The sequence below is a fragment of the Helianthus annuus genome, chromosome 3 (assembly GCF_002127325.2).
Source record: "Helianthus annuus cultivar XRQ/B chromosome 3, HanXRQr2.0-SUNRISE, whole genome shotgun sequence".
Lineage (NCBI taxonomy): Eukaryota > Viridiplantae > Streptophyta > Magnoliopsida > Asterales > Asteraceae > Helianthus > Helianthus annuus.
The window spans coordinates 172,314,926-172,340,117 of record NC_035435.2 but is presented as its reverse complement, the minus strand read 5'-3'; the positions used below and the strand labels follow the sequence as shown (position 1 = coordinate 172,340,117).

General features: G+C 35.2%; 2 protein-coding genes and 1 long non-coding RNA gene across 3 annotated transcripts; 2 read left to right on the top strand and 1 right to left on the bottom strand.

The window, feature by feature from the left end:
• Positions 1–1,845: 1,845 nt before the first annotated feature.
• On the bottom strand, positions 1,846–5,521 carry LOC110930893 (G2/mitotic-specific cyclin S13-7). Its single transcript, XM_022174285.2, has 7 exons — positions 5,365–5,521; positions 4,404–4,533; positions 4,251–4,308; positions 3,458–3,586; positions 2,832–3,368; positions 2,552–2,733; positions 1,846–2,145 (listed from the first exon to the last, which is right to left on the bottom strand). Exons 1-7 carry the CDS (start codon positions 5,408–5,410, stop codon positions 1,983–1,985), a joined length of 1,245 nt encoding a protein of 414 aa, XP_022029977.1. The 5' UTR covers positions 5,411–5,521; the 3' UTR covers positions 1,846–1,982.
• A 3,275-nt stretch (positions 5,522–8,796) lies between these two features.
• Positions 8,797–12,487, top strand: LOC110930894 (cysteine proteinase inhibitor A). The gene is made up of 3 exons (XM_022174286.2): positions 8,797–9,024; positions 11,594–11,799; positions 12,304–12,487. Exons 1-2 carry the CDS (start codon positions 8,923–8,925, stop codon positions 11,786–11,788), a joined length of 297 nt encoding a protein of 98 aa, XP_022029978.1. The 5' UTR covers positions 8,797–8,922; the 3' UTR covers positions 11,789–11,799; positions 12,304–12,487.
• Positions 12,488–22,138: 9,651 nt separating this feature from the next.
• On the top strand, positions 22,139–23,895 carry LOC118490269. Its single transcript, XR_004888962.1, has 2 exons — positions 22,139–22,316; positions 23,752–23,895. It is a non-coding gene; the product is annotated as an uncharacterized LOC118490269 (long non-coding RNA).
• Positions 23,896–25,192: the final 1,297 nt, after the last annotated feature.

The following is a 25,192-nucleotide window of genomic DNA, read 5'->3' as shown; positions in this document are numbered from 1 at the left end:
ATTTGTCAACAGAATGTTATGTAGGTTTGTTTGATCTAGTTTTTTTTGTTTTTTGTTTTGCCTTTTCATGAGTATATGGTATGATGTTTGCTAGTATATTAATTGTTTGAAGAATAATTTATTGAAAGCTTAATTGTATATGTATATTTTCGAGGCTTGAATCTTTGGTCACAAATTTACTAGTATGTTAATTGTTTGATTAGAGTTTTTGTTTTTGTTATGGATTGACATGATTCGCGCCTAGTATGTTAATTGTTTCTTTGTTGATTAGAGTTTTTGTTTTTGTTTTTGCCTTTTCATGAGTATATGGATTGACATGTTTCAGCGATGAATTGTTTACAGAATACGATCAACCCAATGTTTCGGTGCATAATAGGCTAGTGCACGTTGATGCTGATGAAGACGAGGTTGAAGCACATGGTACTGCAGCGGATCGGGAATATATGACTCAGTTACGAGATGAGATTGTTGAGCAGTTAATGCAAAGCATGGATACAATGCTTTAAAAAATGTTATTGTCTTTTTTATGAATATTATTTCAGTATTGTATAACTATTATTTAAGTTTGAATGTTGAAAAACTTTTATAAGTTTAATAAATCAGTTTATTTATATTTCAGTTTATTTCAGCAGTTTGCAGAAGTAAAAAAACAAACAGTCTTCTTCTTGCAGACTGCAGACATTTGGTCCAGCACTTCTGCTGCAGATGTCTGCAGATGTGGTCCGCAGACTGCAGACGTTTTAACTCAGAAAAAACAAACAGCACCTTAATGATTTTTTACTATTTGTTTTGCGAGTAGATGTCTGAATGGTTCAGACATTTGCCTCTGACTGGTTAAGATTTATATAGAGTCTGAATGGTTAAGACCTCTAATCTGAATTGGTCAAACATTTGTCTCTGAACGGTTAAACATTATAAAGGCTTTTAATGGTTCAGACCTCTTACTGATTCAACAGTTAATGGTTCAGACCTCTTACTGGTTCAACACTTAACTATTCAGATGTTGCCAAACAGCCCCTAAATTAGTTTGTGAGTTCATATTTTTCTTTATTGTTTTTAACTACTTGAATATAAAATAAAAGAGTTTAACACCATGGCTCATTTTATAATGTTTAGAGTTTAATTCTTTAACACTTATATTTTTGATTTTGAACTCAAGTGGTTGAAACCACTAAAATACAGGGGCTCAAAACGTTATAAATTAAGCGATAAAAGACTTGAAACACAGAGACTCAAAAAATGATTTATTTTTAATCTAGAGTTAAAAAAATAAAACTAAGAGGGTGTTTGGGAGTTAAAAAGTAAAACTAACAAACCCAATATTTGAAACCGTGAGAGTATATAGGAATAGAGGTGTAAAAAACTCGATTTGGGCCTAAACTGGGGTGGTTTATAAATGGGTCCAGTTTTTTTAGTTTGGTCTCAAACTAGTTTGACCCAAACAGGTTTGGGTTAAAAAATAAAAACCAGTTTTTTTGGTTGAAGATCCAAATCCACCCAAACCGATTTGGATTGGGTTCAAAATTGGTTGTAGCATTTAAACCGTTTTTTAGGCGGACTCAAACCGGTTCAGGTTGGAACCGATTCTCAACACAAAAATCCCAAACCGCAAGGTCAGGTTAGAGGCAAACCAGTTTTTTATCGGGTCAATGTCTGGTCGGTTTCCAGGTCGCCGTCCAAACCAGATTTTTTAACCTCTATTTAGGAGTATGATTCATTACATTCATATTTTTGGATTTTTTACATATGTGATTTTGCCACAGACATATGTGTGATACATTTTTCATAGTCAATATTTGTCTTTAAAAAAACAATTCACACAAACCTTAGCCAAACATGCCCCTAGGAAAAGATGTCAATCACCAAATAGGAAACATACTAATCTTGATCATAAAGGGTCATCAAAACATGATCATAACAGAAAAATGATCACAATCAAAAACAAATAATCCACACCAAACCACAAACCAACCAAGCCTTTTTCACGACGACGCACCAGCAACAACAACCTCGGCCAATAGACTTCTCGCCGGAGGGAAAAGAGCCACCGCACCCCTCTCTGGATTTACATACTTCCTATACACTGCCTTCAACTTAGCCTCATTAGCACTAGCATGAAAACTCACCAACATCTTGGCACACTCCCTGTGTTCAAAACCAACAAAACAATTCTCAAATAAGTAACCATAAACCTTTAAAAGCATTACACAAAAAAAAAAAAGAGTTAATTACTGTTTTCGTCCCTGTGGTTTGTCAAAAATCACTATTTCAGTCAATTAGTTTAAAAATTGCGATTGCAGTCCCTGTGGTTTCACTTTCGTAACCATTTCAGTCCTTGTGGTTTCACTTTCGTAACCATTTCAATCCATTTATTCTGTTAGTACAGGGACTGGAATGGTTACGAGGTGGACTGAAATGGTTACGAAAGTGAAACCACAGGGACTGAAATGGCAATTTTTAAACTAATGGATTGAAATAGTGATTTTTGACAAACCACAAGGACGAAAACAGTAATTAACTCAAAAAAAAAAAAAAAAAAAAAAACACTCACCTTAGCTCCTCTTCATAGTACCCCGTGTGATGTTTCAATGTTTCGGTCCAAACCGGGGTCTTGTTAAGGGTGGACCTAGCAGCATAAACAGCCGCAGCCGCTAGCTTTGAGGGATTATTCGCTATAATAACCGAGTAGTGAATCAAACCCAGATCAGTCAGGAAAAACACCATGTTCTCCATCTATATATCCCATAAAAACACGAACAAACATCAATTTTTCGTCTCAAGACAAGATAACTTTTTAACAAGTTACTTTCTATTTACAATGTATAATGTACCTCATCATCAGAAGGTATTGAAGCCTTTGTATACCGAACAAGAAACACATACGGTGTAGGTACGGTCAAATACCAACCCAGTTGACCAAGAATCGCTTTCTCCATAACCAGAATCTGTTCTCCCGAGTACGCATTGTCTGAAATCGCGATCAAATCGTTGACTTCCGGTGGCCAAATTTCCTCATATTTGCAAGCAATGAGCATTGCACTCATACCAACCAACTGAAATTCTCTTCGGGCAACTTTTCGCATAGAGAGATATCGGTCCACAATGTTGATAGTGAGGTAAAGACTCTCTGGCATCATGTTAAACTTTCGGTGAACTTCAATCAACCAATCTATCAAAATACCTCTCATTTTAGCGTTTAGTTCCGGCTGTGAGTTCATGTAATCCTGTAACCCGCCTTCGGTTTCTGAGAGTTTGTAGAACTTGTAAATGTCTTCAACGTATTCGACTTCAGCCAGTTCGTTATTGATGTCGGATTCGTCTATGTTAACCACCGGATCTTTAGGTTTTGATGTGATCCCACAAGCAACCTAATAAAAAGATTCAAATTCGGTTATCTGGGTATGAAAGAATTGATAAAAAGATCATAAAAATCGGAACTTTAATGAATAAAACTAACTTTACTACGAGCAGAGAGAACTGCGGTTAGCGACTTTGAAGGCTTTTTCGCTCTTCTTCTTGGCGTTTCTTCTTGATTTTTCAATACTACTTCTTCACCATTGTTAGTTTCCGATTGTGGTTTCTGTATCTAGAATTCAAACATAACCGAAAAAGCGAAAAACAACATTTTAGACAACATAAAACCTGCTTTGATTCAGTTAGGGGGTGTTTGGTGTTGCGTTTTCAAAATAGATTATGCGTTTTCAAAATAGATTTTGCGTTTTCAAAACTGCGTTTTGAAAAAGCATGTAGGTACATGCTTCTCCAAAACTGCGTTTTGGAGGCAGATAATCACTTTTTCATCCAAACACTTTTTTAGATTATTTATCTTTTACACTATGCAGTTAATGCGGTAAAATATCGGATATCAGTAAAGGACTGATATTTGAAATATAGGTTATCTCGGTGAGATATCGGTGGGATATCGGTAATTTTAATATAATGCAGAATTTATATATATATATAGCAATTTAACACCAATAATTCAGTGATATATCGGTTATATCGGTCAAATATCGGTGATATATTGGTTATATCAGTCAATATCGCCGATAAGATCGGTACCGATATTTTGACCAATATTTGACACCGATATTTTACTAAGGGACCGATATGACCGATATAACCGACATATCATCGATATCTCACCGGTATTAACTACATAGGTTTTACAAACACAATAATCAAATAATCACTTCAAAACGTAATCCCAAACACCCTCTTAAACAAACATAAAGATTCTAAACACCTACCTTAACATTCTTGCCTGCTGCTCCGTGTGCATTTGCAGCCAATTGTGCACAATAATTTCTAATCAAAATCATATCAAATTGAGTCAAGAACAATAATAAAATATCATCTTACAAACAATGACTTCATAATCAAATTAAATTTGACCCAAGAACCTTGTGATGGGGCGAGATATCTGAGTCGGTTTTCCAGCTTCGACAACAATGGTTGGAGCAAGATTTCCGATATTACCTAAGACTCTCCGGTTTCTTCTTTCTTTCTGTCCCACATTATTCTGCTTTAAATCTGGTACAGAAAAATCAGACAATTCATGAAAAATAATCTTAAAATCATTCATATCTGATACAAAAACAAAACAGTAATTAATAAATTCTAAGTTTTTTTTTTTTTTTTTTTTTTGCAGTGGAATTATCCTACATAACAATAAAACATAAGAACAATCATATCATTCAAACAATTTATATAAATGTAGTCTGTGTAATTAATCCAACAAGTCATAAAAATATAAAATATAATCCAGAAATCATTGAAGTCTTATACCAAAACAAAATAAATGAAATAAAACAATAAAACTTAAGAAAAGAACAGTCATATTATTGACAGATTTTCATCATGAACATAAAACAATTTATATAAATGAAATTTGTGTAGTTAATCCAACAAGTCATGAAATATAATCCAGAAATCATTCAAATATGATAGAAAAAGAAAATAATTAATAAACCCTAGTTTTTTTTTTTTTTTTTTTTTTTTTTTTTTTTTTTTTTTTTTACAGTGGAATCATCCTACAAAACAATAACACTTAAGAACTGTCATATTATTGACAGATTCATCATGAATTTTCATGAACAAAAAACAATTTATATAAATGAAATCTGTGTAGTTAATCCAGCAAGTCATAGCATATAATCTAGAAATCATTCAAATTTGATGTAAAATTAAAAAAAACAATAAAAATCTAATTCATATAATATTTTTTAACAGATGAATTAATCTATAAAACAATAAAACTCAAGTGAGTTATGAAACCCTAGATCTCAAAAAAATCATAATAGTATTTTTTTTCATAATCATAGATATTTATTTTAAAAAAGAAAGAAAGAAATGAAAAAGAACCTTTGTTTAGTTGTGGAATCGGAAGAACAGATTCATTCGACGTCATGCCAGTAACTCGTTCGTCTTCAATTTTTTAGGGTTTGGTTGCGATTATCAGGTTTAGTGTTTGATGAAGAACTTTTGTTTGATGGGTGGGGGAGATGAAGAGTAAGGCTCCCTATTTATCAACGGTCATATTTTTCGATTTTGAATCTCGACCGTTGGATGTTGTCGAGTCCATTTTGGGTGTTTTAACGGTAGTATTTTTACTTCATATTTTTACTTTATACGTTTACTATCTAGCACGGGTAAGAAAATTCATAATCCGTACTCCAAATTCTATGAAGAAATTTTTTATATTATGAAAAGTGGTTATAGGTGATTGGAGGTGGTTATGAGTTGAGAAGAGAAAAAAGTTACTGTTCATCTGTAAATTTTAAGGGATACTCTTCATCATCTATAATTTTTTAATATATTCTGAAAGTGGTTGTCAGTGAAGAAAAGAGAATGTAGTGATAAAAGTATAAAAATGTATTATTTAATTGATGCTTGTTGCTACAACGATTAAATAGTGATAATAAAGTGTATATTATTAATATGATGAAACATTTAACCTTGGAAGAACCAATGCTAAGTGATATAAGTACAAAGGATGAGTATCGGTTACAACTGAAAAAAGTATGTAAGAAGTAAAGTAGTGAATGGTCTGAAAGTCTAATGTGTGAGTCTTGCATACGAAGTGTCTTCCAATGTCTCTATGATTGGGTATTTATAGGCATCCAAGAATCTTCCCTTGTTTTTAAGCGGACTCATGACATTTCCCAGGAGAGGAAGTGCAACAAGGTCATTTTCTTTGTTCCAGAGCTCTATTCTTCTCTTTTATACCATTTCGAGTAATCATTTGACTCCATTACTGCTGATTGTCTCCTTGTGTCTTATTAATTGATCTTGTCTTTAGTATCTTGTCTTTGACTTATGAGACTTCTGACTCGCCTCAATCTTCATGCCTTACAGTTGTTGTATTGCTTGCTAGGATATGTATCTTCCCTATTCGTTTCTGGAGATGCATTGTCTTATTGGCTTTATGCTTATTCACCTGGTGACAAGGGGATGCTTCCTCCTTATCTGATGCTGTACCAATTAATTATTTATCTCTTTCCATTATTATGAGAGGGGAAATGGGTTTTGACATACTCTCGTCATGAGTGTTCAACATAGTGATTTGTACAAGATACTCAGATTGTGTTTAATTAACAAAACAATGAACACTGTCATATTGTTACAATCATAGGCAAATGTAAAAAATGTAAAATGAGTTGTAACAAAGTTGTATGAACATTAATAAACAATATAGTATGTGAGCATATTGTTTTCTAAGAAAGTGTCCATTAAAACTATAACACCCCTACTTGGAGTCAGCATGTCACTATTAGAGTCATATCCAAAATATAATTTCATAAATACTAGATATTAAAACTGTAACAATTTAATAAGAAATGCAAAATGCAAATCATAAGATTTTTTTTTGTGCAAATATCTTTTCATACTCTCGACTCTCAAGCACTCTCCTACGTCTCGTCCCTGGTTGTCTTGATCACCTAAGGTACAAGAAGGAAAACACAAAATTGTACGTCACTAAGTGAAAGAAGGTAATAAAATGACTTGTTTTGTTCTAGTAAAGGGCTCGAGATTTCAAACTTCAGGTTACTGGTATTTCTATTTTTTATATTCGGATTATATCAACTACACATATCAAATTCAATCACGTGTGTAATACTAATATGACTATATGAGATACAAGTTTTCCAAAAGGCCAAAGGTGTCCAAAGGTTCTTCAGGTAATAATAAGACGATTCATGTTCATGTTTTCTTGAAATAGAAGGCTTGATATTTCCAAATTCTTGTTAAAAATATCTCTTTATTTTTCATATTTGGATTATATCAAAATATCAAATACAAATCTCAAATTCAATCACATGTGTAATACTAATATGAGGTAAATCTTTTCCCAACAACTTTCATATTTGGATTATATCAGATTCAATCACATGACTAATACTAAAAGTCTAAATTGGATACCCCAGGTATTGAAACGTATCGTACAAATCAAATTTCAGTACCAATTTTTATTAAAAATACTGGTATTGAAACATCTTATATAGTGATGAGAAATTGGTATTGGATACCCCTTTACCCATTTTTGACGATTTTAAGGATCCTTACTTTCGATTAGGGTTGGCAATTTCAGACACGGACACGAAAACACGACACGAAACAACACGACCTTAACAGGTTCGTGTTTGACCCTTAAACAGGTTTCGTGTCTTAAACATGATACACGATAAGACCTGATAATTTTCGTGTAGTCTTTACCTATTTCGTGTTCGCGTCTTATCATGTTCGTGTCTTAATAGGTCATGTCTGACATGATGTGCCCGTCCCAGACTCCACACACCACCCCTCCAAGGCGAGTTTGTGTCTTAACAGGTCGTGCTCGTGTCTTAACATGTCATGTTCATGTCTTACAGGTTGTATGATACGCTTGTAATTTTTTCGTGTCCTAACAGCTCGTGTTCATGTAACCTATTTATTATCAGGTTCATATTTGTTTTTGAAAAACTAACACACTAAAATCTGATGTCATATTTGTGTTTACTTGTTTCGTGTTTATGTATTAACTACTCATATCTAACACGATATTGTCAGCTCTCCTTTCAATACCGACCTCATCCATATTCTTATCTAGGGGTGTTCAAAAAAATCCGAATCCGAATCCGAAATATCCGAAAACCCGTATCCGAAATATCCGAATTTTCGGATATCCGAATTTTCGGATATCCGAAAATCGGATAATCCGAAAATTCGGATTCGGATTCGGATAGTGATTTTGAGAATTTTCGGATAATCGGATTATCCGAAAATATCCGAAAATTTAATTTTTATTTTTTTCGGATATCCGAATATCCGAAAATATCCGAAGTATCCGAAAAATATCCGAAGTATCCGAAAATTATCCGAAATATCCGAAAAAATATCCGAAAAATATCCGAAGTATCCGAAAAAATATCCGAAATATCCGAAATTTATATTCGGATATCCGAAACTATCCGAAAAATCTAGTTCCAAATATTAAAAAATAATAAAAAAAATAAAAATTAAATAAAAAATTGGATATTCGAATATCCGATTAGATATCCGAACCCGAAATTTCAGATATCCGGGAAAATCGGATATCCGAAATTTCGAATTCGGGTTCGGATGTCAATATTTCACTATCCGAAATTTCGGATATCCGATTTTCGGATATCCGAAAACTGGATTATCCGATCTTGAACACCCCTATTCTTATCACATCTTTCCAACTACCATAACTATTCCTTTCATATTTTGGATTATATCAAATTTAATCATATGTGTATAATACCTAAAAGTCTAAAAACCAAGTCTTATCCCTTTTTAACCATGGTTTCTTGTAGCCACGTGTAAACATCTCATTGGCTCTCATGATCCTGTTTGCGACCACCGCTTCTCATTAAAAACACGGAGGAGTTGTAGGTTTTTCGTACCACAAACAAAAAGATGTCGGTTGTTGGAGGAATTAGCGAATCAAAGGGCGTTGAAAACAGCCTTGAGATCGACGAACTCGCTCGATTTGCCGTTGATGAACACAATAAGAAGCAGGTATGGTATCATATCTCTTCATTCTCAGATCTATGTTATCATCCATTCGTTTGATTAATTCTAGCAGTTTAAATATATATATGTTTGAGGTAGTATGCACTAGGGTGTGCACGGTTCGGTTCGGTTATTAACATTATCCGTAACGATAACCGAAGTCATCGGTTAATCGGTTCGGTTAATTCGGTTAATCTGTCGGTTTTCGGTTCGGTTAATTTTCGGTTAATAGCCAATTCAAACATGGGCTAAATTTTTTGCTTAGAAATACATGTAATGTAATGGATGTATAAATACATGAAATAGATTTATAAATACATGAAATGGATGTATATAAATAAATAAATGAAATGGAGGTATAAATGCATGAATAGATGTTTAAATACATAAAATGAAGGTATAAATAAATGAAATGAAGGCATAAATAAATGAAATAGAGGTATTATTACATGAAATGAAATGAAATGAAAGTATAAAACATGAAATACATGAAATAGAGGTATAAAAGCTAGAAATATCTAAAAAAAATGATTCGGTTCGGTTCGGTTAATTTCGGTTAACCGACTTTCGGTTAATTCGGTTTCGGTTAATTTCGGTTCGGTTTTGTTGGTTTTCGGTTCGGTTATTGCACACCCCTAGTATGCACCGAATCAGGGGTTTAAACAAGCCTAGAGAATAGGGGCACAAGGACTGGTATAAATATTAGAATTTCTCGAAAAGTGGGTACCGAATACACCGAATCAGAGATGTAAACAAGCCTAGAGGATCTCGTTATCGGCTCAAGTCAAAAGCTCGAACGAGCCGACCCTGAGCTCGAGTCTGAAATACAAAGCGTGTCTAGGCTCGCGAGCCTAAACAACGAGGCCAAACAAAATTTTACTTTATAATAATAAGGATAATAATAAGGATATCATAGTTATTAAAGGCGTTAGGCGCACTGAAGGCGCATAGGTCTCGCCTGTGGCCTAGGCGCAAGGCACAAAAAAAAGCGCGGGCCTGAGAAAAAAAAGCGCACAACAAAATAAAACTTAAAATATTTTTATATAATAGAAAGTTAATACTATTCTTTAAATAAAATAAAACTAAAGCTATTATATAACATTTTCTATCGTCTATTTAGTACCAAAAGTTATAAATGCTTGTTTATAAGTGTAGAAAAATAGTTTTCGTTAGATAAAAGTAGGAAATCTAGCTGGAATCTTGCCAGAATTTTAAGAATTTGGCCGGAAACTCCAGAATCTAGGAATCTCACTGGAATATGCGCATGAACCATCACCTGGAGAATTAAAGCGCAATTGCCTTGACTTAAGGCGCAATTGCCTCGCCTTGCTAGGAAATTGGGCCTAGGCGCAAGAGGCGATGGCTTTTAACAACTATGAAGGATATAATATAATAATAAGGATAATAATATTGGTGAGCCGAGCTCGAGCTGAGGTTTTAGCTTGTTTGAGGTTATTCTCAAAATAGCTTGAGCCAAGTCGAGCCGAGCCCGAGTTTTGGGTTTTAGTCACGAGCCGAGCTCAAGCTTAAATAAGTAGACTCGAGCCGAGCTCGGGCTCGTCCCGGCTCGTCTACACCCCTAGTACCGATACTGAAAATACCGGTATCCTACCGAATACTGTACCTAGTCTATCGGTATGGTACCGATGCCAAATGCTTATCCCTAATTTAGAAAATCATAAAAATAATGTTTTTCGTGTGTCCACAATATTTATCAAGATTCAACAGAGATTTTTATTACTAGGTGAGGTCACCACTTTTTTTTTTTATTGCTGAATTAAGTTGGATCACCAAAATATTTTGGATTTTTGAGTGTAGATATATAGGGTTTTTGATTTGATGTTACGATTTGGTTCGCACGTTCATATGGGTTTTTGAAGGCATGGTTGGATTTTGTTTCGAAATTGTTTTCGGCGACTGTAAAGCTTTCTTTGGGGAGGAGTTATCGTCTGTGCATGTTTAACTAATTATCGACTAGTAAGTAAACTACAAATTGCTGCTAGCCTAGCTACAGTTATACCAGAGGTCGAGTGTTCGGTCCAGCTGCAAATTATTTATATGACTTTTCATCGACAATTTAAGGATCATTACACGCTGCGCGCCCACTTTCTGTATATTGTTTTCTAAAAGAGTAAATTACAAAAATCGTCCTTTATGTATGTCACTTATTGCAAACTGTGTCCTTTATCTTCAATAATTACAGAAAACGTACTCGATCTTTGCAAACCCTTGCAAGTTATGTCCTTTAGCCCTAACTCAGTTAATTTTAATTTTTTGTTTTTAAATCTGAACAAATGGACCCCACATGAGGGTATTTTGGTCATTTTACTCTCATGTGAGGTCCATTTGGTCAGATTTAACCAAAAAATACCATCATGTGGGGTCCATTTGGTCAGATTTAACCACAAAAATTAACTGGGTTAGGGCTAAAGGACATAACTTGCAAGCGTTAGCAAACATCGACTACGTTTTCTGTAATTATTGAAGACAAAGGACATAGTTTGCAATAAGTGACATACATAAAGGACGATTTTTGTAATTTACTAAGAAACTGATGGGTTATCTTTGTATGTAGAATGCCCTGCTGGAATTTGGGAAGGTAGTGAATACAAAGGAGCAGGTAGTTGCTGGTAAAATGTATTATATCACACTTGAAGCAACTGATGGGGGTGTCAAAAAGACTTATGAAGCCAAGGTTTGGGTTAAGCCATGGGAAAACTTCAAAGAATTGCAGGAGTTCAAGCCTGTTGATGCTGCCACATCAGCATAAACTTCCATCTGGTAACTTATCTTAAATATTAGACTAAAATGCCAAAATGGTTCCTGAGTTTAGGCCACTTTTGCCACTTCAGTCCAAAAATGAAACCTTTTGTATCTCTGGGTCCGTTGAGGTTTCATTTTTGTTGTCATTTTCATCCAATTTGCAAACTGGGTTAGAATTTTCTGCTAACTTCTCCCCTTTTTGTCGTTTTCCTCGTTTAAATGAACGGTATAATCGTCATTTTATGCCGTAATGTATTTTAATTGAATGAGGAAAACGACAAAAAAGGGGACAAGTTAGCAGAAAATTCTAACCCAACTTGCAAATTGGATGAAAATGGCAACAAAAATGAAACCTCAGGGACCCAAATACAGAAAGTTTTATTTTTGGACTGAAGTGGCAAAAGTGGCCTACTCAGGGACTATTTTAGCATTTTACTCTAAATATTATATATATTTTTTCAATTCTATGCCAGTTTATATATGTATCGGTAATGTAGAAATGATGTATGTTCTGCGATGCAGGGCGAGAGTGCTAGAAGACCGCTATCAGGTTGTGAAGCTTAATCCAATAAATAGTTTCGTTAGGTTAACAATAAACATTTCTTGCATTACGTTGCAAGTTTATGCCCCATCGTATGTGTAATGGAACTTGTTTCGTTCTATTTATACTAGTGTCTTTTTATCTATAAACCGTTTTTTAGCCAAATCCGGTACCGTATAAAAACCTGATTTTAAAACATTGCTTCCATGTCTACCTTAAGTTAGCACCTACACTGTCATTACTAAACAAGGAATCTTCCAAACCAAACTGTACCAAGATTCACAACTGCTAAATTGTGATTTTCTTTTGAGTCAGTGTCTTCTAGTGAATCGAGAGTCGTGTTTGGCTTTGGCTTATCGCTAATGCTAATGCTGGGATTTCTTTCATGTTTGTCATAAGCTGCTGTCGCCGCATAGGCTTCTTTATCTGCTCGACTCGGTCTACCACGACCTTTCCCTGCCCCTTCCTCTTCCTCTACCGCTCCTATTTGAATGGGAAATTTCAGGCTGCAAATAATTTTATGATGTGTACATGTTTTATAATCTTATATTGTTAAAAGTTATATGTGGGGACGATCAATACCGAAAATATGATCTTAAACTCAATTTGAAATACCAAATAATTGACATCTCTTCTAAGGGAGGTGGGCGCACTCCGTGATGGTCCGTAGCGGTTGGGTGACCACGCGTGGTGGTGACAACGCGTGAATGTTTCAAATGTTACCGTTGGAAGGAGGGGACCGTTGGGGGGTTTTTCAAAAAAAAAAAAAAAAAACCAATTTTAAACAATATATGTTTATAATTTCAATAACTTTATGTTTATAACAACTTCAATGTACTATTTTTTTTTATATTTTTTACGATTATTTTATAATAATACATTTTGACATTCAATTTCAAGAATTTAAGTGGGTAAAATTATCTTTTATAAATTTGACTACCTTAATTATTTTTACACATATGCCAATGTGATTAAGAGTTAAGTTCACGTACAAACAACCTTATCGTACAAAACGTACGAAAGACATGAAAAAACAAAAAAAATCGTGGTGGCATTTTCGTAATTATTTACTCGTAGGGCAACTATCAAAATTACTCTAAAAATGATCCTGTAGAGTAAACTCTATTTTTAGTATCTATTGACTCAGAAGACACTAACGCACGAATAAACGAACGGATTCCTGATATGCAAGAATGTCGCCCCCCTTAGAATCTCCAAGCAGCCCCTTTTTATATATTTTTTTCTAAAGTTCACCGCCCCCTCAAGTCAAAACTCCTTAAGTCCATGGGTTTTTTTTCCAGCCCACTCTCTTAACAATTAATTTTCATTTAGCCCATTTAAACTAATAATTAAATTAGGGGTGGCAAAATCAACTCATACATTCAGTTTTGATTTTGGATGAAAATGACAACAAAATTGAAACCAGAGGGACTCAGCTTCAAAAGGTTTAAGTTTTGGACTAAAGTGGTAAAAGTGACCACTTTGACGGTTTACTTTATATTTTTTCTAAAGTTCACTGACTCCTCAAGTCAAAACTCAAAGTCCATGGGTTTTTGTCCAGCCCACTCTCTTTGCATTTAATTTTCATTTAGCCCATCTAGACTAATATTAAAATCCATTTTGAAGGTGTGAATTATTTACGAATGTCAGGAGGTCTAGCATACGTTGTCTTAACTGGGTTTGCGATAGAGAGCCTCCTCGCACAGTAGATCCTCAATTTAAACCCCTCAATGTGAAATCCCTATCACCCAAACTCGAACCCGAGACCACAAGGGGAAAACTCATCCAGACTCACCATACGTGGAATTTAAATACCCGTAGCCACCATTAATGATGGTTAAGCAAGAGACTAGTAAGATGCAAAAAATCACCCTGAACGACCCCCACCATCTATGACTAATTAATTAGTCATTACCCCAACTCCTTTTATTTTACTTTAAAAAAAAGGCCCGAATCCTTTTCACTCCACACATCTTTCACCATCAATCACATTTAATGTGTTGACTAAAATACTAGTCAACTCTACCTTCATTTTCTTTTGTTGTTCTTTCACTTGAGGTCACAAGTCTTCGTTAGGGGTGTTAAACGGGTCGTGTTTGCAGGTTGACGAGTTCAACCCTACCCGAACTCGAAAATCGTATCATACATATGAACCCGAACACGACCCGAAGTTTCATGGGTTGACCCGAACACAACCCGTTTAACCCAAATTTTTTAATTTTTTTTCTGAAATTTATATATTAAAATTACAATTTACTTAAAAACACAAATGTATATAATAATATCATATTTAAATTATAAAATCTATGTTAATTTCTCTTTTTAAGTTATAATCACCCCATTTAATTTATAACATAAAATATATTGTAAAAAATATAATATAGTATAAATGTGTTAAACGGGTCAACCCGCCAACCCGACCAGGTTGACCCGAACCCGACCCGTTAACCTAAACGGGTTTGTGGGTTCAACCTGAAACAACCCGAACCCGTTTAGACTAAACCTAAACCCACATATTTCGTGTTAGGTTCGTGTCAGGTTTTCGGGTCGTGTCAGAAATTCACACTCGTAGTCTTCATGCATTTAAATCTTTAGTTTTACATTCACCGAGTAGTAATAATAATGCATAAAAAGAAACTTGAACTCCGCGTCTTCAATCATTAGCATTAATTTATCCCCCGTTTAGCTTAATTGCATCGTATTGGCTCGCTTTCTCTTGAAACCTACAAAATTTAAAAATAAACTAGCTAGCAGTGTTATTCAATAAAAAAACTAATTCAAAATTGTTCAAAGTGTAGTAGATATTTATATAAAAATATGTATAATTTAGAGCACATAAAAGATATACGAAAGTGTCCCTCGTAACTTGATTTGGGATCGGGTGGAAGATAGGGGGTTCCGGGGAAGTATGAAAGGACTAAAACTAGGGTTCGGGCTCTTATAGGGGATACTGATTCATTCCCAGCGGAAGTAGGACTCCATCAAGGGTCTACATCGAGTCCGTTTCTCTTTGCGTTTGTTTTGAATGAGTTGTCCAAGTCGATTCAGGAGACAGTTCCATGATGCGTGCTTTTTGCGAATGACGTTGTGTTAGCGGCAAAGACTAAACACAGCCTGAATGCAAGGGTGAAGAATGGCTAGCAGCCTTAGAGGGGAAGGGTTTGAAGATTAGTCGCTCTAAGACTGAGTACCTCTCCTGTGATTTCAGTGATGCAGGTGACGATGACACTCTGTCGCAGCCCCCGACCCCTACCCCGAGAGCGGGTGCCGCGAGATCCAGATCAGTGGTATCAGTGTTTATTAATTTGGCAGCGGAATACATCAGGATCGTAGTTAGGAAATATTTTTATCAGAGTTAAACACCAAACTTTTTATAATAATAAATTATTAGGATAAAACCCAAGTTCATTTGACAATACATTTGTAGGGATAAACCCTAATTATTTAAAACAAAAACTCCTTTTTATTTAGGTAACTTTTATAGCCACTTTTCCAAACCTTTAGTGCTCTCCAGCTGGCTTCTATTGGCTTTCACATTTTGTTACCTGAAACGCGTTTTAAAAAGATTTTATCAGCAAGAAATACTGGCGAGTGCATCCCAGTTTAGTCAAAACAGCTTTTATAATTTCACAGTATTGAGAGCGATTATAATGTTTATATCTACACAGTTACTCATTCAGTATTGTCAATCCCGACTGGTGGGTCATATTACTCATTGGCTACTCGTTGTCCAATGGTAACGTCTTTCACATTTTGTATACAAAACCCCAACATACCGGCAGTAATTGTAGAATACATAGACCTAATCACTGTTAATTATATTTTAAAACACTTGAAGTTTTGTAAAAACATTTTGACTCACAAAAAGATTTAAAAAGAGAATGTACTCACATTGTTGACTTAGGTGATACTAATATAGCTTCCTGGTGATTCTCCTTTATTGTCTATTAAAATTAAACAATGCACACGTGTTAGTAAAATAACCCAAATCACATTAACCGTACAACTCTAGACAGAATTCCAATGACTGAGTCAGGCAGAGCCTTGACATGCATTATGGAATCCTAGATCAATCGAGTGTAACACAAGACAGAACTCCAACGACTGAGTTAGGCAGAGCCTTGACATGCGTTACGGAGCCCTAAATCGATCGTGTAGGGTAACATCAGGTTATAATCCTTACAACGAGGCAGAGCTTCGCTTTATAGAGGGGTATTATGCCCGGGTATAATAATAACTATCAGAAGTTGAGAGAGAATTAGAAATTTTGAACGAATTCAAATGAACTCGATCGATCCTATTTATAGGCTTTCCGTATGGCGGCTCGCGGCCCGCGAAGGCATAAGCTAACTCTCTCGCGGCCTGCGAGAGAGTAGACTAGGTTTAGGGTTGGCTAGTCGGCGTATCTAGACCTGCCACGTGTCGACACGTGGCAGCCTGGGTGTCCGGCAAGCAATCGGAGCTCGCGCCCTGCGAGAGACCAAGGAGGTCTTGGTCGCGCCCCGCGACAACCCTATAATTTTTGTTTTTCTTGATTTTTATAATTATAAGGGTATTTCGGGCTCGTTTCTCGCGTACGGGGTATATTAGGAACGTTTAGGGTCACGTTTAAGGGTTCTAAGAGGGTTGTTATATCCTCCCCACCTTGTTTTAGATCTCATCCTCGAGGTCTACTGGAACAGGTGTGGGTATTTCCTTTGCATCTCTGATTCGAGCTCCCAAGTGTATTCTGGTCCTCTCTTGGAATCCCATTTCACTTTAAACATAACTAGTCTCTTGTGTTTGAGGTTCTTGATCTTTCTATCTTTAATCTGAATGGGTTTCTCGATAAACTTAAGTTTCTCATTTACCTCTATGTCCTTAAGAGGTATCACCAATGATTCGTCTGCTAAACACTTTTTGAGATTACATACATGAAACACATCATGTATTCCTGCCATTTCCTCTGGCAGTTGTAGCTGATAGGCTACAGGTCCTATTATTCTAATAATCTCAAAAGGTCCAACTTACCTGGGGCTTAGCTTTCCTCTTTTAACGAATCTGACTATTCCCTTCCATGGAGAAACTCTTAACAATACCTTATCTCCTACTCGAAATTCTAAAGGTTTTCGTCTGTTATCTGCATAACTCTTTTGACGATCTCGTGCTGCTTTTAGTCTTTCCTTGACTTGAATTATCTTATCTGTTGTTTCTTGCACTATCTCTGGTCCAGATAATTGCTTTTCTCCAATCTCTGCCTAACAGACTGGAGTTCGGCACTTTCGTCCATAAAGTGCTTCAAACGGTGCAGCATTAATGCTAGTATGATAGCTGTTATTGTAGGAAAATTCTATTAATGGTAAATGGTCGTCCCAATTTCCTCCGAAATCAATTACACATGCTCTAAGCATATCTTCAATTGTTTGTATTGTCCTTTCGCTTTGTCCGTCCGTTTGAGGATGATAAGCTATGCTTAGATTTAACCTAGTTCCCATTAGTTTTTGAAAACTTGTCCAAAAATGCGAAGTAAAACGGCTATCTCTATCAGATACAATAGATAAAGGAATTCCATGTAATGAGACTATTTCATTTACATATAACTTAGCTAACTGTTCCATACTGAAAGTTTCCTTCATGGGTAAGAAATGAGCAGATTTGGTCAATCTGTCAACAGTCACCCAGATTGTATCATTTCCTTTCCTTGTTTTGGGTAATTTGGTAACAAAGTCTATTGTTATCAATTCCTATTTCCATATTGGCAATTCTAACTGTTGCAATAATCCTGAGGGTTTCTGATGTTCAGCTTTAACTTGTGAACAGGTTAGGCATTTAGCAAGATAGTTTGCTATATCCTTTTTCATTTCTATCCACCAGAAATTCTTTCTTAGATCTTAATACATCTTATCATTTCCGGGATGTATCGTATACTTAGACTTATGAGCTTCTTCTAGAATTCTGTTGCGTAGGTTTCCTTGTTTAGGTATCCACATCCTTTTCTTATGGAACTTCCAAATTCCATCCGTTCCTTGTTCTAATTCCTTAATCATTCCTTTTAAACTTTCAGCATCGTCCTTGATTGCTGTTTCCTGTACCTCTCTAATTTGATCATTTAAATCTACTTGTAGATTTAACTTGAGAGAATGTACTCGTTTCGGCTTTTCATGATACTTTCGATTTAAAGCATCAGCTACTAGATTAGCTTTCCTAGCATGATACTGAATATCACAATCATAATCACTAAGAACTTCCATCCAGCATCTCTGTCTTATGTTTAATTCTTTTTGCCCAAAAATATACCTTAAACTCTTATGATCAGTGAAGACAACAAATTTATTTCCATATAAATGGTGTCTCAAAATCTTAAGGGCAAAAACTATGGCTCCTAATTCTAGATCATGGGTTGTATAATTCTCTTCATGTTTCTTAAGTTTTCTAGAGGCATAATCTATAACCTTTTGACGTTGCATCAACACACATCCATATCCTAACTTAGACGCACCACAATAGACTATAAAGCCTTTAGTTCCTTCTGGTAATGCGAGTATGGGTGTGTTGGTTAACCTTTGCTTAATAATCTTAAAATGTTCTTCCTGTTTTAGTCCCCATTCAAACTTAACTGATTTGCTGGTCAGTTTGGTTAATGGAATGGCTATTCTAGAGAAATCTCGGATAAACCGTCTATAATATCCTGCCAGCCTAAGAAAACTTATTACTTCCGTTGGCGACTCAAGGACTTTCCATTTAGTAATCGCTTCGATCTTTGTGGGATCCACATGAATTCCTTCATGATTAACCAGATGTCCAAGGAATTGCAATTCTTGTAACCAAAATTCACATTTTGAGAATTTAGCATAAAGCTTCTCTTTTCTCAACAATGTTAGAAGTGTATGCAGATGCGCTGCATGTTCCTCTTTACTCTTATAGTAAATTAGAATATCATCTATAAAGACAATTATGAATTTATCCAGGTATGGATTACATATCTTGTTCATCATGTCCATCAATGCGGCTGGGGCATTGGTTAAACCAAATGGCATGACGGTAAATTCATAATGACTGTACCTGGTTCTGAAAGCAGTTTTAGGAATGTTCTCTTCTTGTACTTTCAGTTGATGATATCCTGAGCATAAGTCGATCTTAGAAAAGAATCGAGCTCCTTGAAGTTGATCGAACAGATCATCGATTCTCGGTAGTGGGTACCAATTCCTAATCGTAACCTTGTTCAATTCTCGGTAATCAATGCACATACGCATCGATCCGTCTTTCTTCTTAACGAATAACACCGGTGCTCCCCACGGTGATGAACTTGGTTGTGTAAAACCTTTGTCATGAAGTTCGTCCAATTGTTTCTTCAGTTCCTGCACCTCCTTTGGTGCTAATCGATATGGTGCTTTGGCAATCGGTGTCGTCCCTGGTATTAGGTGAATCCTAAATTCGACCTCTCTATCAGGCGGTAATCCAGGTAACTCTTCTGGAAAGACGTCTGAGAATTTAGATATTACAGGAATATCTTTTAATTCTTTTACTTTAGTATTAATGATTACGGAAATCATATATACTACTCCTCCTTTGCTTTCATAACTTGCAGCTTTCATCACAGAGATGAATTTTGTCGGTCTGGTTGGCTTATCTCCTTTAATTGTGATCTTTTCACTTGTTGGTGTACTTACTTGTACGGACTTTTGATCACATAAAATACTGGCACGATTGGCTACCAACCAATCCATTCCTAATACAACATCGAATCCGGCTAGATTCATTGGATAAAGGTTAGCAAAGAAATGATGGTTTAGGATTTCTATTCTTGCTCCCTGGAAGATCTCATTTATCTTAATGGATTCTCCGTTGGCGGTCTCTACCAGACAATCTTGTTGAAGTTTAGCTAAGGGTTGGTCAAGAAATTTATAGAAAGAAGTATTGATAAAACTTTGGTTTGCACCAAAGTCAAACAATACTTTGGCAAATATATTATTAACTAAGAACGTACCGACAATCACATCCGGAATCATCTTGGCTTCCTCAGCTGTCAGAACAAAGGCTCTGGCATTTTTCTTAGGTACTTCAGTTGTCTTAGCCTTGTTGGTCGTGGCTAGAGCTAGTTTCGGATAGTTCAGTTTGATGTGCTCAGCTTCTTCACAATTGAAACATATCCTATTGCTAGGTTTCCTCCTACAGTTTTCTTCCTTGTGTCCCGATATTTTACAAAAGTTGCAGTATACGGAGCATCTTCCAGAATGCTTTCTTTTGCAATACTTACAGTAGGGTGCAGAGGAAGAGCCTGTACCTTTCCCATGGTTGGAATTACCAAAACGAAATTCCTGGGTAAGCTTTTGAGCAAGGTTCTTTCTCTGGTTTTCCTTTTGAGTGCGTACCCGTTCATCAGTTAGGGTATTGGCTAGTTCTACTGCTTCTTCTATGGTTTGTGGTCTAGCTGCCTTGACTACGTGTCTAATCTCACTAATTAATTCCCAAATATAACGGAAGATTAACACTGGTTCAAGTGAGGCTAAGGTTGGCACTATCCTAGCATATTCGAAGAATATGGTAGTGTAACCTTTGCAGTCTACTCCAGTCATTCTAAGATTTAGGAACTTATTGGCGATTTGTTCCTTTTCATTAGGAGGACAAAATTTTCTTTCAACCATTTCCTTAAAGTTGATCCATTCCATATTATAAACTCTGTCACTTCCCCTAGTCTGGAGAATAGTATTCCACCATTCTAAGGCTGCATTTTTGAAAAGATTAGAAGCAAACAAAATCTTATCTTCATCTGCACATTTACTTATTTTTATGACTGCTTCTGTATTTTCTATCCAACGTAAGGCTGCAATGGCTCCTTCATTGCCTGAGAATTCTATTGGTTTGCAGGCTAAGAATTCTTTATAAGAACAACCGTAAGAAGCGGTTCTTCTTCTTTTAGGAATTGGAGCTTGGATAATAGGTCCGTTATTATCGGTCACACTGTGACTTGGCTCAGTGTGTTGGAGTTTACTTCCATTTGCAGATTTATTATTTTCTGATTCTTTAACAGTCTTGATAATATAGGGCATAGCATCTATAATTCCTTGTGCTACTATATGTTGGATGGCACTGTTATCTATTTGGTTTCCGTTATTCTCATTATTCTAGTTTTCCTGATTTACTTCGTTGTCCATCTGAATTGTGAATATTTTATTAGATACTAATTATCACAGAATAAATTTAGTACAAATATTTATACACAATCACACAAACAAAGTGATCAAAAACGTCGATCATCGCGATTTTTACTCTTTATATATATATATATACACACACACACATATATATAATTGCGCTAAAATAAGAACCACCTCCAGTTGTAAGAACCGTGAGAACTACTTGATCCGGGGCGAGTTGGACCAATTTTTTTTTCATAAACGTAGATGCGTGTATTATAAACACATTTGTAAAAAAAATTCAAAAAAATGCCGTGTGTGTAGTTTTGAGCACCACAAGTTTGTGTTTACGGGTACCGTAAATATTAAATAAAATTTACGCTACCCGTAAACACAAACTTGTGGTCCTGAAAACTACACACACGACATTTTTTTTGAATTTTTTTTTACAAATGTGTTTATAATACACGCATCTACGTTTATGAAAAAAATTTTGGTCCACCTCACCCCGTACGGTGTAGTTCTCACGGTTCTTACAACTGGAGGTGGTTCTCATTTTAGCGGTCCCCTATATATATATATATATATATATATATAGGGGAGGGTTCATTGGGGAACACCAAAAAAGTGGGGAACTGGGGAACAGGGGTATTTTTGTCCAAATATATTATAAATTAAAAAACTGGTTCACATCGTCGCCTCTAATATCAGAGCTCACCGGAAACATGATTCAACTCCGACGCATGACGCTTTGCTCCGACTACCGTCTGGCACCGACAATAGTCATCATCTTCCTCAAGTCCTCCGTAGATTGATAATATCTTCATCGACAACTATCATTTGTAATCATTTTACTGTGTTCTTCCAGTCATATGAAGGTATGATATCCGCTGCCAATGTCATTTATGTCTATACGCCTTCTAATCGTCTATGTGTGTTTAAGTATGTATGCAAAGCTTAATTTTGAGATTTGTGTATGTTGTAATGGCACAATTCTTGTTTTCCCCTTCCAATTTCTTCAATTTTGAGTCTAGGGTTTTTTGGTGTATTGTTCGTAAGAAATATCTCTCTGGTAATTTTTACATGTAAAAGTTGTTTTTTCCCCTGTATAAGACATAAGTTGCAATGATAAACCTCAATTATCCTCCTAATTTCACACCGAGAATTAGACTACTTTTCTCACCTGAAAATTGTTTCCCTCTTTAGCATAATATAACAAGTAGGATATTGTACAACTAAGGATGCATTAGAATTTCAGAATTCATGTCGTACTTTTGGTTGATTGGGTGGATATAAATCTTGGTTAACATGATTACAAGCAAATTTCCTTTGTTGAAATAGTGACAGGGACAAGGCATTTTGAACATGGTAAAGGATTGAAAAGTTGAATTTGATAGAGAAGGATGAGAAACAGTAGGTTTTTGAACTGCAGTTTTACAAATTAAGATTTTACCTTGAAGCTTGTTTAGGTATCTTACAACTAGAGGTGCAAACGAGTCAAGCTACTCGTGAGCTACTCAAGCTGTACTCGGAAAACGCTCAAAACGAGTCGAGCTTAAACGAGCCTACTCGAGCTCGGGCTCGGCGCGTTTACACCCCTACTGACAACAAGTGTGACTTTGGATTATGGGGGGCAGAAAAACGAGAGAATAGCACTTAAAACATCAATTAACAGATTTATTGGTGATCTAGATTAACCCATTTTGGTTCATGAAAATACAGACCAGGAAGTTTTCCAACCTTATATCGATAGGAAACGAGGCAACTATATATCCTTGGTATATGTCATTCCTTATTTACTAAATCACAAGTGACATTACCTTGCTGGCACTTTTGACCCATTTGAGCAACATGTTTTCAATGTTTAGTATGCATGTGTTTTCAGATTTTCAGTATACATGTGTATAACTCAAAAGAATTTGCTCACATGGTTCCTTTTGATAGAATACTACATATGATTTCAATGCTAGTTTTTATAATTGTGGCCTAAAGCATGTATCTTTTCCTTTTCTAGTTGCATGTTTTGCATTACAACCATTACTAATGCTTGATTATTATATGGTTGGTGACGGTAGAGTTGAATGACTATACAATAGAAGACCTAGTCTAGGATGAATTGTTTTCTCTTAGTTCTGCTACCTTTAACCTCTAATGGATGTTTAAAGTTATCTTTGTTTGTAACCACTGAAGTTGAACACTGCTGATTGAACTGTATTTGGTTGTAATACTTATCTTTTTACTATATAAATTTGGTACCATGATGATTAATTATCACTTGCTTCAACCTCTTTATTGATTAACTTGTTAATTTAGGCGAGATGTTCTCTCAAATTGTTGGAAGCCCTCATTACATGGCCGCAGTAGTGCTTAAGCGCAGTTATGGACCAGAGATTGATATATGGAGTGCATGAGTTATTCTTCATATTTTATTATATTTTATTATGTGGCGTTCCTCCATTCTGGGCACATACTTATTTTTTCCTTAGATGATTGATATATGGGGTGAGGTTCAACGGGGAATACTAAAAAGTAGAGAACTCGAAACTCGGGGTGCAAATGAGCCGAGCGGCTCAAGAAAAAGTTCAAAGTGGGTCGAACCTTATCGAGCTGCCTGACATGTGAAGCTCGTCAAATCTTATCGACCAACGAGCCGAGCTCAAACTCTCATAAGTTAATCGAGCTTGAGCCGGGTCAAGCTCGGGCGCGACTCGTTTGCACCTCTAACTTTGCTGGGAACCATGCATTTAACAAATTAAATATATCATAAAAATTCAATTTAAAATGCTAAAAATTATTCTTTTCAAAAAACAATTTGTATCTTTTGCATATAAAGATGTGTAGAAGCTATTCCAATAAAAAAACATTTTTGTAATTTTTTTAACCCTTCTAACTCCCTTATAATCATTTTTTAGTTTTTGATATTCTTTTATTAAAAAGGTCTGTGCATGTATTTATATGCAAAAACTCCGAAAAACATTGTGAAAAAAAAATAAATTTAACATGTTAAATTATTTTTTTATGATATATTTTTTTAGCAGATCAAGGCAAACTCTGATTTAACATGTTAAAGTTTATTGTACAAAACTTATTTTAACATGTATGGTCAAATAAAATCGAATCAAGTTTAGTTGATGAGTGCAAACGCCACTTTAACATGTTAAATTAATTTATTTTAATATTTTGAGACCGCATAGACTACACACAAAACTTTATTTTAATATTTTGGACTTTAGGCCGAAATCAATATATAATTTGGTTAAATAAATTTGAATCGCACCTAATTGATCAATGCAAACTCTCTTTTAAATTTTAAAGTTTATCGTACAAAACTTATCTTAACATGTTTGGTAAAAAAAAATCGAATCGAGTTTAGTTGATCAATGTAAACACTCATTTAACATGTTAGATTTATTTATTTTAATATTTTTAGCCAGCGTAAACTCTACACAAAACTTTATTTTAGTATTTTAAACTCTAATCCAAAATTTAATTTATAATTTGGTCAAACAAAGTTAAATCGAACCTCGTAGATCAAGGTAAACTCTCATTTAACGTGTTAAAGTTTATTGTACAAAACTAATTTTAACATGTTTGGTCAAATAAAGTAGAATCAAGTTTAGTTGATCAATGCAAACTTTTCTTTAACATGTTAAATTAATTTATTTTAATACTTTGAGCCCGCATAAACTACATACAAAACTTTATTTTAGTATTTTAAACTCTTATTCAGAATTTAATATATAATTTGGTTAAA